We start from the raw sequence: 14,140 nt of genomic DNA, 5'->3' as shown, positions 1-14,140 counted from the left end.
TATTTTATGAATATATAGGCTACCTTTGAATTTTGTGGATTGGAATTTTTTTTTGCATTTGTTGTATCTGGTGAATGCAGGTAACGTGGGCCGATTTTTGTTAAACGTGCATTTAGATAGCCTGTTTTTGTTTTTCATTTTGTTTTTTGTTTTTCATTATTAGGCTACTTTTGTTAACTTAAAAAAAGTCCAGCTATAATATTTTAATTTGAATGCAGTATAATGCGTTATTTGCAAGGTATAACAATTAATAAAGTTTACTGAATAGAATAGCCTACCAATTGTTGAATTTGCATTTGAGCAAAATATTTTTTTTCCTGTTTGTTATTATATTTTTATTCGAATTGTATTATTATTATTCATGAAACTCTCTACAAAAATATATGGCTAATATGAAATCATGAAAATGATTCATGCAAGCAATTAAAACGAATGTGTGGTGTCTATTTTTGGGAATCAGGAGTAATGATGGAGTAACGGGTCTAGATCTGTTTGATCTGTCTCACGTTGGCTAGTTTAGACAAATGCATTTCTTTTAGAAATAGATCGAATTATAGCCTACTTTATAGTATAATGCGTAAGGTTGTGCTGCTGCATGTGAAGTTTGTGGCCGTGGTTCAAAACCTAGCAAGTCGCCTACGAAGGCAGCATTCCTTGGTGTCTGGAATCCGCCTGTGTCGTTTCCTATTTTTTTTACAGTCTATGGTCGTGTCCAAAATTTGCGAAGGGAAGCAGCCAATTAGATTTGAGACTCAACCCATGTGTGTCTTTTGGTGTAGCAAACGAAGTCTAGCATAATATACGCTCTTTCACACTCTGAAAAGTGTTGTTTTTGCCGTACATTTTGCTGTAACTCGGTAGAGTTGGTGTATTAAACACATATTTATTCTCATAAGGTGGTAATTTCTTTGTATCATTGTGGCGGGGGCAACTGAGAAGACGACCATGTCCGGGAAGAGTTTTCGCGTAAGCGACGGAGACTGGATCTGTCCCGATAAAAAGTAAGACTTGATGCATAGTGGTTTATTAAAAAGCCTAATGATGAATATGTTTGCAGTTCTTTAAAGCCAAAACTTGTGCGAAATCAATGTTGGACGAGAGAAGCCCACATGCTACTGTTAGCATAGCTTCTGTTAGCTTTAGCGCGCGTTTGTAGTGTGTGAATGGGCCTGTAAACGAAATTAACAGCGTAATTTCCCAAATTTAAATAGTAATCTCATTTCTTTCCTCTAAAATACTGGTAATAAAATGCTTTTTAGAGTTGCACACTCAAAATTATTTGGTAAACATTAACAATTAGCTAGTCAGATGTGTGCACAAGTTTGCTTACTAACTGCTATTATATCGTCTTCATTAGAAAATGCAGTGCCATTGGGCTAATTAACTTTTAAATAAATAAATCTATTTATCTGTGTGCACCACTGTATGATCTCACTATTGTTTGAAAGTCTCGGTGAGGTAACTTAGCCTGTTCATTGTGTGTATGAATGTTGATTGGTGTTTATACTAATGTTTTCTTGAGACCTAACCAGTTTTATTTTTGTAACATCTAAGGTGTGGAAATGTCAACTTTGCTAGAAGGACGAGCTGTAACAGATGTGGCAGGGGTAAGTGAGTTATACTACCGTGTGTATAGTCATTACGTTAGATGTGCCTCAATGGGAGTATCAATAATACATTGTGTTTTAATGCTTAAAGTTCTTTCCTAAAGGGGTAACGTTAACGTTAGTTCACCCAAAAAATTTGTCACCCTCATGTTGTTCCACTTCCATAAGACTTGTGTTCATCTTTGAAACACTAATTAACTTATTTTTAATGAAATCTGAGAGATTTTTGTTTCATAACGTTACATTTAAAGTCTATTCAGCCTAAACTCTGACAGTTGAACAAATTCATAAAGAGATTGTAAAAGGAATCTAAATTCAAAGTGTATATGTTTTTTAAAGTCTTAAAGGAATAGTTCATTTAACAATACAAATTCTGTCATCATTTACTCACACTCAAGTTATTTCAAAACTGTATGAATTTCTTCCTTCTGCTGAACACAAAAGAAGATATTTTGAAGAATGTCAGTAACCAAACAGTTTATGCGGCCCATTGACTTCCATAGTCCCTGTTTACCGACATTCTTCAAATATCTTCTTTTGTGTTCAGAAGGAAGAAATTCATACAGGTTTGAAACATGAGGGTGTAAATGATTGACAGATTTTGAATTTTTTTAAATGAACTTCCTTTTATAAAATGTATTTGTCATTTATTTTATGATCTCCTTATAAAAGTTTTGAACTGTCAGAGTTTGGGGCGAATATACTTTTTAATGGAGGGACGAATCTCTTTGATTTCATTAAACATCATTTTTTTTGCGTTTCAAAAATGAATGAAAGACTTGACATTAGTAACAGAATTTTCACATTTGAGTGAACTATCCCTTTAACATGATTAGTCTAAACTAATTAGTCAATGCTCTTTAAACAGAAAAGACAACTGAAGCAAAGATGATGAAAGCAGGGGGGACAGAGATTGGAAAGACCCTCGCTGAGAAGAGCAGAGGTCTCTTCAGTGCAAACGACTGGCAGTGCAAAACGTGGGTATTGCTATAAATGTCTTAATTATACTTCCAATGTGTATATTAGATGTGATATAAAGTAAACCATTACTTCCAACTCCTTCATATTTTACTTCTCATTTGAACCACTCACTGTTCAATCTTCTTAATGAAACAGAATAAATGTACACAGTGTAATGATATCTTGTAATGAATGGGGTCAGTTCACTTGAAAATGTTGAAGTAAAAAATTAGTGAACATGTCACTTTTGTATCCCTCAAAAAAAGCTTTATGTGTAATGCTGCTATGGTTTTATCCCATTTTTTATTTATATATATAAAGTTGTGGATGGGCTAGGGGTGTAAATCGGGGCCTTCATGACGATTCTATACGATACCGATTTCTTAAGCCAACGATTCGATTATTTTCGATACTTCAGAATTCCCCGCGAAACGATTCGATTCGATACGATTCAATGCTCGATATTTTTACATGATGATATCTATTAAGTTTCAAAATAAATCAGCAAAAATAAATCATTTAATTAGCCTTTTATTGAGAATACAGAAACAGTATTCTATCTATTCACATAATAATGTGTATGTTACACTATAGCATTTGTGCTCAATGCACTGCAAATGAACAGAAAATAGAACAGTTACTGCATCTACTACAGTTACAATAAAGTGCAATCAGATAATTTGTAATAAGAAAAGCCGTCGTTCTCTACGACGCAATAGGGCCTCATGTCTTTACATATAAAAAACGCAATGGCTTTGGAGATGTTTTTAGCTCTTTTTGAAGTCCTCGACAACTTTTGAGGAAAAAACGTTGTCAGTGATTGTGATGTGGCGGCGGGCGTGGAAGCTGGTGTTCTTGCTTTACACTCGTCATCAATACCATGGCGCCTTTTCAGATGTGCGGAGAGATTCGACGTGTTGCTGCAGTATCTTATCTCACACTGACAGTCTTTCTCTTTACAAACGGCAACATCTCTTACCAGTGCTCCATCTATTTTCCTGAAGCCAAAATACTTCCACACCCATGACTTGACGCCGACTGGAGTGTGTAACGTTTCACTTTCATTGCCAGCTCGCTCTGACGGTTCCATCGCTCTTGAAAGTCAGACTCAACAGTGTGTGAACTGTGAACATAAACGTAATGCGCGCGGCGCGTGAAGCAGTGTGACGTAGAAGACAATAATGAGGATATCGCCACCCGCAGCTTAGGAGTAGGTTGCACGCATATGTCGGAGTGGATGCTGAAAAATGACAGGCGGCAAAATAAGCACATTAATCGATATTCTTGCGGACGCAACGATGCATCGAATCGCCGGCTGTATAATCGATGTATCGATACGAATCGATTGATATTTACACCCCTAGGATGGGCAGTTCTGGTCCTGAAAGGCCGTTGTTCTGCGGACTTAGCCTCAATCAAACACTCCTGTGAAATTCAAACCAAATGATGCCTTCAAGTGCACCTCGGAAACTCGTACTTCTGTGTCAAGCATCATTAAATTGGGAAACAACATGGAAATAGCCTAAACAAAATGATTAACTTTACACCATTTGCTACAGACATGCTTTCAGCTCACTAGTCTCTATATATAAATTACAGATGTATATATTTTACTTTATAGATCAATGTTTCTGTCGTATGCTCATAAGTCACAAAGCCCCTCTTTTTTTTTTTTTGACCTGGTATTAAGATGCATTTTGGTTAATCAGATCACAAGTGGACGACTCTAAATACAGGTGTAAATGGGGTGTAAAATGGGGTTAAAACTTTCATAGTGTAAACGCTCACGTGGTCGAATGCGTTCGAACAGCCACAAAAGACCTCCTCTCTGCCTAAACATGGGAAGCGCGCTAGCCAAACGGAATTTAAACTTTGTCGGCTGAAGACCCAAATTTGGTTTGAAGATGAAAAATGTACCAAGCACAATGTTCTCTCACCATTCCTGATTTCTAATACACACTCACAGCGTTCAGCAATCAGCACTGTCTTGTCTTTCAGAACAGAAACTAAAGGTGCTGCTCTCTGTATGTTTCTCCGTCATCTCCGGTGGCGTTCATGCGTAAATTTCACAAGCTTATTTTGTCCATTAGATCCCATAGACCCTCCCCTCAAAGAAGTGGTTGAAAGCGGACAAAAGAGACGGATTAAAACACCAGGTGTAAACGAGTATGTGTCTCCCTCGACTGCTTGCGTTTTTGTCAATCGGATCACATCTTAATACGGTGTAGAGGTGTAAACAGGGCCAAAGTCTTCAGTATTACTTGAAAGTCACTGGCAGGTGTGTATGATTTAGCATGGAGCTAAACTCTGCAGGACAGTGGCCCTCCAGGACCAGAAATCGCTGGTTTATATTCCCAAATCCAACCCATATTGGACTATAAGCTATTTGTGAATTGCTAATTCACCAGGGTCATTAATTTCTGACCTTGTTCTTGTTTGTTTAAATCTAGGTGTGGCAATGTAAACTGGGCCAGAAGATCAGAGTGCAACATGTGTAACACTCCTAAATATGCCAAACTGGAGGAAAGGACAGGTATGTTTTGTCTGTTCAAAATATTTATATTAAAATAAAATAGAAATTGGTTAATGCCATATGCTTGATGCATGTCTCAACAGGATACGGTGGAGGATTCAACGAGAGAGAGAATTTAGTCTACAATGAGCGAGAGGAGTCTGATGGCGAGTACGATGAGGTCAGTGGGGATTTTTATTTTTTTAGTCTACAGAGATGTGTAGTTCTTGTTGTTAATTCAGAACAGATTTATGTAATTTTTCGCCATTTAATTATTTTGTCGGTCTTCTGGACAGTTTGGGCGCATAAAAAAGAAGTTTCGTGGGAAAACTAAGAAGGACACTGAAAAGAAAGAAGAACCAAAAAAAGAAGAGAAAAAAGATGATGGTGACGATGATGAGGAAGACGAAGATGAAGGAGATCTTTCAAAATACAAACTTGATGTAAGTGATTGATTTTCTGTAGTTCTGTGTTAGTGATCTTGTACTTTTATTGTATTTTGAAACTAATTTTATTTGCTATATTGACCACACTATCAATTTTATTTACTTGTGAAAGTACTGCAGTCATACTGTTAGGATTTGAATAACAAATTGTAATGGGGTATAGTGTGAACAAATCCTTTGATCTTTAGCAGATATATTAACCTACCGACACAGTTTTTGATGTAGTTAATATATTTGATACAGTTTGTGATTCAATTTTAATTAGGATGATGATGATGATGACGAAGAAGAAGAAGAAGATGCAGATTTGTCCAAGTACGATTTGGATGCTAGTGATGAGAAGAAAGGGAGTCCCTCGGGCTCCTCGCGCTCATCTTCTCGCTCGTCCAGTTCAAGTTCCCGGTCTAGGTCCAGGTAAAAGGGTACAGGTCAAGGGTAACTCCAGGCAAATGTCAGTATCAGCTCAAATCTTTATTCCAATCTTATCGTATTAATCTGTTTTAATGTTTAATTTTTTTTTCTTTCCCTTTTTGCTTCCTTTTAGTATTTGTAAAACATATATTTTGTCTTTTTCAACTGCATTTTTAATTCTGACATGAATGATAGTATAAAACTTGATGCTATTTGACGAAAGCAATCATGCAAATTCAATGGTCTGCGATTTTTAAGTAATTCATGCCATTAACACTACTTGAAAAGAGTTTAAAGATTTAAAAAAAAAATGCCTTTATGCACCAAAATACCTTTTATGCAAACCTCAATATTGATTAAGTAGATATTTTGTCTGAAAAATGTCAAAGCTGATCTTTCCTTTTTTTAAACACTTGTCATTTGATAGTGACTGTTCTTGGGTTTTCATCAGAATGTCTTTAACTTTCAGAAAAATTGGAAATTTGTGGTGTGTTTTTGTTGATGCCCGTGTTTTGCAGATCCCGGTCCAGGAGCTCATCCAGTTCCCGATCTCGATCTCGCTCTCGCTCCAGGTCCAAATCCAGGTGAATGAGGTCACATGCACTCTCCAGGAGAGAGAGTGTGTGTATGAACAGCCAGTGGCTGTAGTGAACTTAAAACAGAAGTCGACTTTTGATCTCTGTTAATAAGACGAGGGAGCTGTGGGAGCAGTGAAATGTAGTTTTATCTCTTTGGGAATTTTTGCTTTACTTTCTTTTCAATTGATCTGATAACACTGTGACATCTGACAGGCAATTAGAGCTTCAAGTTGTTCTGAAATTCTTGATGGGTTCTGCTTTGTTCTTTTGAAAAGTTCAGCTGGTCAGACCTGCAGCTTTGGTCTTTTTCAGAAGTTGTAGTATTAACTGTAGTATTTAGAGGGCTGTGGATGGATGTTTCCCTCCCATTTCAGTCCCTTTGGTAGTGTTATTATAGTAATCTGTATAGCGATATTTGTTGACCTCATGTGAATGCTTATTTATCCCCTTTGAAAGATCCAGCTCCAGATCAGGAAAGGGCTCTGCTTCCTCAAAGAAGAGGTCTCGTTCCCCTTCATCATCGCCTGAGGGAGGCCAGAAGAGGAGTCGTTCCAGGTCCTCCTCTGGTGGCCGCAAAAAAAGACGCTCGCGATCGCACTCGTCTGAAAGGTTTGGTGTAACACATGGTGTCCTGGATACCAGGCGTCCTTCTGCATTATACACAGGGCTCAGTGCTAATACAGTACATGATTGAAACAAATGTGCTTTTCTCTGTACAAAACTTTATTCTTTGTTTTGATATCAAAAACCAAATCACTTAATCAGTCATGGTCCTTCTCCTTGTCTCTTTCTTTCTATCTCTCTTTAGGCGCAGAGACTCATCTGGATCATCCCACTCTGGCTCAAGCTCAAAACAGAAATGATTAACAAAGAAACAAATCTTTCTAAAACTGCATGTTGTTTTTTTCCTACTCCAGTTTTGTTTTGTTTTTTGTGCTATTGCAACTACCCAACTGTTTGAGTTCACATTGATTTCCATGGAAAAAAAACAAAAAAAACTTGCGCACGTTCACATAACCTCTTCTCCAAAAATCTGGGGTTTTTTACATCTAGCCAAATCTTTCAACAGCAAAACTCAAGGTGTAAAGTCTATAGCGTAAGTGAGTTTACAGAAAAACAAGTCTGTGACTGTATAAATGGCACATATCTCCTGGAGATCAAATTATGTAAATTGATATGGCAGAAGTAGTTTTATCCATCCATTGTCAGACATTACTGCAGTCCAAATAACAGTTTATTAACAAAAAAATTTGTTGATTTAAAAAAAGATACTCATCAGATGCTGGTTTTGTAGATCTTTAGTGATGTAAAACACTTCATAAGAAATATTGATGGTTTAAACATTATTTAATCACGTCAGCAATGCCAGCATCTGAAAGTTAAAAAGTAATTTTCCTCTGAAGCATAACATTGCCATGTCTAATTGTGTGCGTTAAAGGTAAGTATGTTTTTTATACTTGTAGAGATTTATTTTCTTCTGGTAAGACAGATGAAATGTTAATTTTGTTTGTCCTTTTTTTGTCTTAATTTTGAGATTCATCACTTGTAGAATTAAGAAACGTTTTAAGGTGCACAAACTCAAATTACTTGTACCGTAAATTACTGGTTATGTTTTTTCTTCCGTGGTAAAATCAAATTTAGAACATGTAATCTGAAATATTCAACCATCCCCACCCCCTTCTGACATGAAATATGAGAATGTTTTACTGTTCATTGACAGTGTTCATTACATGACTTGAAGTTCATTACATGACTTGACAGTGTAATCAACATGAATAAACACTTGTTAATCTGAATCTCTTGTTTGCACTGTTTTTGTCTTTCCATGTTTATTGAATTGGGAGATGTGATGAGAATTTGTCTCTCCCCAATATGTCTGCCTCCGCCTCATTTAACTCTCAGAGGCATAGGCTACCACGCTGCTACTTGTGTGAAATGTTAGTGATGTTTATGAAATGACACATTAACATTTCACACAAGTAGCAGCGTGTGTGAAATGTGTTAGTGATGTTTATGAAATAGGCTACACATTCATTTAAGTTTTCCCCTTTATGTCCTTGTCTATTTTATAGATTTGTTTTATTATGAGTCTATGAATTATTGTTAACGAGCAAAATACACCTACATTGCGGTTTGCGCATTATAATGCGAGTTGCTGAGAATCGTTTCTCGTGCGCTAGATGGCACTTGTTGCGTTCAGAACCATCTGTGAGCTGGTGGTGCAGGGGATCATATCGATTAAAACATTTAAGTGATTCTTTTATCAGAGATTTGACTATCACAAAAGTTATTTGTATTTTGTTTTTAAAAATTAAGCGATCGTTAAACCTAAAATCTTGAGAAATTTCAAAAGAAGTTCACCTACTGAAAGTTTGTGTAGCCTAATTCACAATCTCGCTACAAACGCTTGTTTAACTACATTTGGTATTTTTTAATAGTAATTTCCTTCGGTCATACCGGAACGAATGTGTTCCCGATCGGCTTTGGTTGATGGCAAAATTGACTCTTTTCTGACACACCGAACAGCAGAAAGATATCTTGCATTTGGAACTGAGCAACACGTGTAGCTTATAATAGGCTAAAACATTATTGTTGAAGTAAATATATTCTTTGTTAAACTTGCACTTCTGTTGTCTTTCTCAGCATATTTTACATTTCCATAAGGGTCCCGCCTCTGTGTTTATAGCGCGCGCTCGGACAGTAGAGCGCACAAAGTGAGCCGGACTTCACTGAGGACTCTACCTGTTTCAAAGGGCTACTGTGGCCATGAACTCGCTCCCTGAAAAAGGATGACATCCAAATGTCAGTCTTCAGATGTCTTGCCACAAAACCTGACGGATGGAACCATGACGTGGGAGAAGAACGTCTCCAAATCTTCGCAGGACAGAACGGGCAACGGCGCCAGCTGTGGCTCAGTGTCCGTGTTTTTCCCCATTGTTATGATGATCACTGGAATGGTCGGAAACTCTCTCGCGATGCTGCTAGTTTATAGTGCATACAGAAAAAAGGAAAACAAAAGGAAGAAATCTTTTTTGCTTTGCATCGGCTCGTTGGCGTTAACTGATCTATTCGGCCAACTGCTTACAAGTCCGATTGTCATTTCTGTGTACAGAGCAGATCTGAAATGGAAACGCGTGGACCCATCGGGAACTCTATGCGCCTTCTTCGGGGTGTGCATGACCACTTTTGGCTTGTGTCCTCTCTTTTTAGCCAGTGCCATGGCCATTGAAAGGGCCTTGGCCATCACTGCTCCTCACTGGTACTCGCAGTACATGAAAACCAGCGTGACCAAGCAGGTTCTGGTCATCATTTGGTGTCTAGTTTTGATCTTTGCCTTATTACCCATTGTTGGGGTTGGGCAGTACACTTTGCAGTGGCCCGGCTCTTGGTGCTTCATAAGTACAGGTGACAAGGACATAACGGGAAATACGTTTTTCGCCACGACCTTTGCGGCATTGGGGATATTTTCTTTACTGGTTACTTTGTCTTGTAATGTTATGACCATTCGTGCATTGGTTACACGTTGCAAAACGAAGCCAAACTCGACCCAGTCGTCCAAGCAATGGGAAAGGTTAACAACAGAGACTGTTATTCAGTTGATGGGCATTATGTGTGTCCTGTTGACTTGCTGGTCACCTCTACTGGTATGTATCATATCAGCTTTTGCCAGACACACTTACTGTAGATATCAGATGAAAGCTTGCAGTGTCATTCCTGCTCAAACTTTAATGTACCCTGCTAGAAAGCCTCAATTGATATTGGATAAAACAGAATATATTACTTCTAGGGTGAACTCCATAGGTATAAGTACTGTACATGTTCACTGTAATATATATATATATATATATATATATATATATATATATATATATATATATATATGATCAATATGACAACATAAATACAAGATTCAACTAATTTCAGTTTACTGTAAACTCATAAGTCAGTTTAATGTAATTTAATTAGAAATGACTTAAACATCCAAGTTGGTTGTAATTAAAGACAGCAAACATTTTTCACAATGTTGGAGGGCTACTTGTTACCAGTATGTTTTTTTTTTATGCATTCATTTGAGATTAGTTACTGTTTACCCTGTGATTTCTATGCAAAAAGAGTTGCTGTTATGATTTGACATTCTGCAAAAATGTCAGTTTTCCCAGTTATGTAATTTCATAACTAGGCCCACACAGAATATGCAAATGCATGAGTTGAATATGTTATGGCCAATAGTAATAAATTGCTGATATTTATATTCAATACAATTTTGCCTAAATATATTTTTAAATAACACCCAACACTAATTAGCCATTTTAACAAGACATCACAGTGTTATAATATACAGTATTTTGGGATCTAATAAATATTGCATTAAGTGTTTTTTACTACACAATTAAATACCCAATTTTAGTCAATACGTATCCAATATCAACTGATGGCGATTATTATTTAAGAAAATGACAAATATCCATAAAACAGCATTTCCTGGATCTGAGAGCACTGAACATTTATTGGAACCTAAAACATTGAAAAAATTAGCAAAAATATTTACTGACAAACCTGCAGGGGTGTAAAAATGTGTGTGGCCGGCATACAGAATTGCAGAAATCTGCTGAGCAGTCTTTAGAAGTCTATAAGCACACAGATTATTTTTCTTAATTGTGAATGAAAAAATAAAAAAATCATTCATATAATATGCCCATTTTGGTGTATCTCCTACCATTCTGCAGGTCCTTATGTTGAAGATGATCTCGACCCACACATCCTCCCATCAGTGCGGTTCTGTTGCTGTATCTCTCTCACCCCAGGACTTACAGATGGACTGTAATTTCTTTCTCACAGCCATACGCCTGGCCTCGCTCAATCAGATTCTAGATCCGTGGGTTTACCTGCTCCTGAGAGAGATTCTCCTGAGGAAGTTCTGCCAAGTGGCCAGCGCAGTATCCAAGTGCTCACTGGACGCGCAGAAGGAAACACAGAGGCCTCTGGATGCCCTAAATAAAAAGGCCATTCAGAATGATAATGTTCACAAACAGTCCCTGAACATGGAGAACAGTAACTTGAATGGGGGCCAAGAGGAACAGTGACAGTTGTGCAAAAACATGAATAAGTATAAAATACAAGGGTATACCCTTGTATTATGATCTGAATATATGATATATATATATATGATCAGAAAAATGATGAGGTGGAAACTTTCTGTGGATTGGTGCATTGATGTAGGTTGATGTCAGCAGCATTCTACCGCGCAAACCCATCACTTTTTGTGTCACTGTCGCAGTCAACACATTCATTTTGTTCAGAGTCACTCAGAGACCTTTGAAACAAAATGGCAAGACCTTAAAATAATGACATATGCAGGGTTCCCACTGACATGGAAAAAAAAACAAAAAAAATACACAAGTTAAGATGACATTTTTTAGTGGTGCATTAACATTTATGTTCAGCTCGTAATTATTTCATATAATTTATTTTTTAAAATAAAAACAATGGAAACCAATTGTTCAAAAGATTTGGGGATCCTGCATATACAACAGCAATATTGGCAAATTAGATTTAGTTCAAAACAAAACCATAAACTGATATTTGCCAGCTCCCGTGGAGACTGTTTATTTGAAACTACATTCAGTACATTATACTTCTATTCACATGCCAAGTGCAAGAATAAAAATTGAAGGAATATTAATTTATGATGTGTTATGTAACATTTCAGAGCTACTTAATTTGCAGTAAAGTGCTGAATGGTCTCCAATACCTCCTGCTTTGCATATTTTCACTCATTTTAATGCCTCTTACAAACACTCTAAACTTTAATTTCGTTTTATTGTGTGCATTTCTCAATGGCAAACCTGCAGAGCTCTGTCTGAGGTTGATAGCCATAAACATGGATATGTTTAATTGAATTCCATGCTTGAATTTTTCAGTTGGATTAGTGAAGTTATAATGCGAATGGCTCTAATTCAATAGCGTGTTGAGATGCTTCTGGCCTTAGAACTTCTTTTCAGTGTTCATTTTAATAGCCAGCTGCCCAGCTCTCATTTTTTTGATGCACAGAGTGCCTCAAGGTGCTGCATCTTTAATGCGCAATATTCTTGATAAAATTCGTTGTTGTGATCATAACCAAAGCCTTTAAAAATTCAAATGGGAAGCAATTTCAACATATGATGCTGAGTCATTCATGGAAATTGCTTTGTATACCAGTCATCGTAAAGAGGCCATTAAAGCTTTGTTCGTTCCATATTTTGCAGCCTTTAAGTGGTACGTTATGTAACATTTGAGGTAGGTTGACTTTGTGAAAGATATTTAATGAGCAGTTTTGTATTACACTTGGCTGATAAGATGGAATGCAGTCATTTTTGTTTGTGGAATTTTAATTGAACATGCATAAATTATTGACAAGGATGATTGAAGCTGTTCTTCCAATTGGGCCCTTCAGTTTCACATCTGTAATCATGCATCATACCGAGTGTGACTGAACATCATCTTAGCATATTATATATTTTCGCGCAGTTGGTTATTGTTATAGAGAGGACCCATGGATCATGAATTATGCTAAACAGCGGGTTATATTCATGGGACATGCAAATACATTTGTGATGTATTAAACAATAGAAGTAAAAAGGCAAATTTGAAGCTTTTATTCAAAGAATAAGAAAAATACTGTCAAAAAAAATCTCCCAGTTTTTATAAAGCTCTGCCTTTGTGCCTCAAATTATTTGAAACCAGCTTAAATCTCCGGGACACTGAAAATGTTTGCAGTAATGATTTTACACCCTATACAGATTAAAAGAAAACGAGCGGGGAAGATGCCAAAGCAGTATCTGGGAAAAAGGGAGAGGAAATAATTGATTTCATAGAGCTCTGACCTCTATAAAATACATCAATGTGAAGAGGTGGCATGACCAGAAAATACATTTGGAAGATTGCAAGAAATTGCCAGTATTCTGTTTCCACCAAAAAAGAGCTTTTGGCAAATCCAAATAATAACCTTGTGAGAAAACCCTGATTTCTGATTGCTCTGCAAATGTTATGGTATTTTCAGGAGTCAATATTTGTGAATGGGAGCTGGAATACTTTTTGTAAATGGATTTAACATTTGACATGCTCTCAGGAAGTGATTACAGAGTAAAATTAATGAATCTGACATGGGACTTAATTAATAGTGAAATGAACGTGGCACCGGCTGCACTGTCAGACGCGATTACCTTGGTGTTGTGCACTTGGGTAGCTGCTGAATGAGGAAATGGAAAATAGTGTGACTGCAAAATATTTCATAGCTGAAGTCCAAATGCAGGTCTGCGATCAGCTCTTGTGACCATTCGGTGCTTTCTGCGTTTTCTGTCAAATCCAGCATCAAAGCTGTTCAGAACATTGTATTTATGTTGCAAAGGCATCTAATCAGATTTTCTTTCATATAGAAAGGTTTATTTATATCACCCACCGAAACCCATTTGTCTTTCTTTCTTTCTAGAGAGCTTTTAATGTTCGAGAAATCAAAAGCAAACTAAAAGTATTAAAAAAAACACATCATGTTCATCAGAGACAGCTAATGTACTGTATGTCTTCAGAAGAAATATATAAATAATGAAAAAATTGTATGATGGACAAAAGCATGATGCTTTTGAGTCC

The 14,140-nt window shown here is 36.8% G+C and overlaps 2 protein-coding genes across 3 annotated transcripts; both read left to right on the top strand.

The window, feature by feature from the left end:
• The first annotated feature begins 450 nt into the window (after nt 1-450).
• On the top strand, nt 451-8,308 carry zranb2 (zinc finger, RAN-binding domain containing 2). Of its 2 annotated transcripts, XM_079628247.1 has the most exons (10): nt 451-1,001; nt 1,555-1,607; nt 2,476-2,584; nt 5,018-5,100; nt 5,184-5,260; nt 5,376-5,522; nt 5,791-5,939; nt 6,455-6,520; nt 6,971-7,123; nt 7,323-8,308. In XM_079628247.1, the coding sequence occupies exons 1-10, from the start codon at nt 946-948 to the stop codon at nt 7,375-7,377; spliced, it is 948 nt and encodes a 315-aa protein (XP_079484373.1). In that variant the 5' UTR covers nt 451-945; the 3' UTR covers nt 7,378-8,308. The 2 variants fall into 2 exon arrangements, with proteins under 2 accessions (XP_079484373.1, XP_079484372.1); XM_079628246.1 differs by having other exon boundaries at nt 452-1,001; nt 6,971-7,346.
• Nucleotides 8,309-9,203: 895 nt separating this feature from the next.
• On the top strand, nt 9,204-11,889 carry ptger3 (prostaglandin E receptor 3 (subtype EP3)). Its single transcript, XM_079628307.1, has 2 exons — nt 9,204-10,158; nt 11,242-11,889. Exons 1-2 carry the CDS (start codon nt 9,304-9,306, stop codon nt 11,596-11,598), a joined length of 1,212 nt encoding a protein of 403 aa, XP_079484433.1. The 5' UTR covers nt 9,204-9,303; the 3' UTR covers nt 11,599-11,889.
• The last annotated feature ends 2,251 nt before the right edge of the window (nt 11,890-14,140 follow it).

Source organism: Phoxinus phoxinus, assembly GCF_949152265.1.
Source record: "Phoxinus phoxinus genome assembly, chromosome: 11".
NCBI classification, from domain to species: domain Eukaryota; kingdom Metazoa; phylum Chordata; class Actinopteri; order Cypriniformes; family Leuciscidae; genus Phoxinus; species Phoxinus phoxinus.
This window is presented reverse-complemented; position numbering and strand designations above follow the sequence as displayed.

What these genes read in the sequence shown, in the direction of transcription:
- zranb2 (XM_079628246.1), top strand. Translation starts at nt 946, where the DNA reads ATGTCCGGGAAGAGTTTTCGCGTAAGCGACGGAGACTGGATCTGTCCC. An exon ending in TGGATCTGTCCCGATAAAAA is followed by an intron (nt 1,002 to 1,554) that starts GTAAGACTTGAT and finishes GTAACATCTAAG; the next exon opens with GTGTGGAAATGTCAACTTTG. An exon ending in CTGTAACAGATGTGGCAGGG is followed by an intron (nt 1,608 to 2,475) that starts GTAAGTGAGTTA and finishes CTCTTTAAACAG; the next exon opens with AAAAGACAACTGAAGCAAAG.
- ptger3 (XM_079628307.1), top strand. Translation starts at nt 9,304, where the DNA reads ATGACATCCAAATGTCAGTCTTCAGATGTCTTGCCACAAAACCTGACG. An exon ending in CTTGCTGGTCACCTCTACTG is followed by an intron (nt 10,159 to 11,241) that starts GTATGTATCATA and finishes ACCATTCTGCAG; the next exon opens with GTCCTTATGTTGAAGATGAT.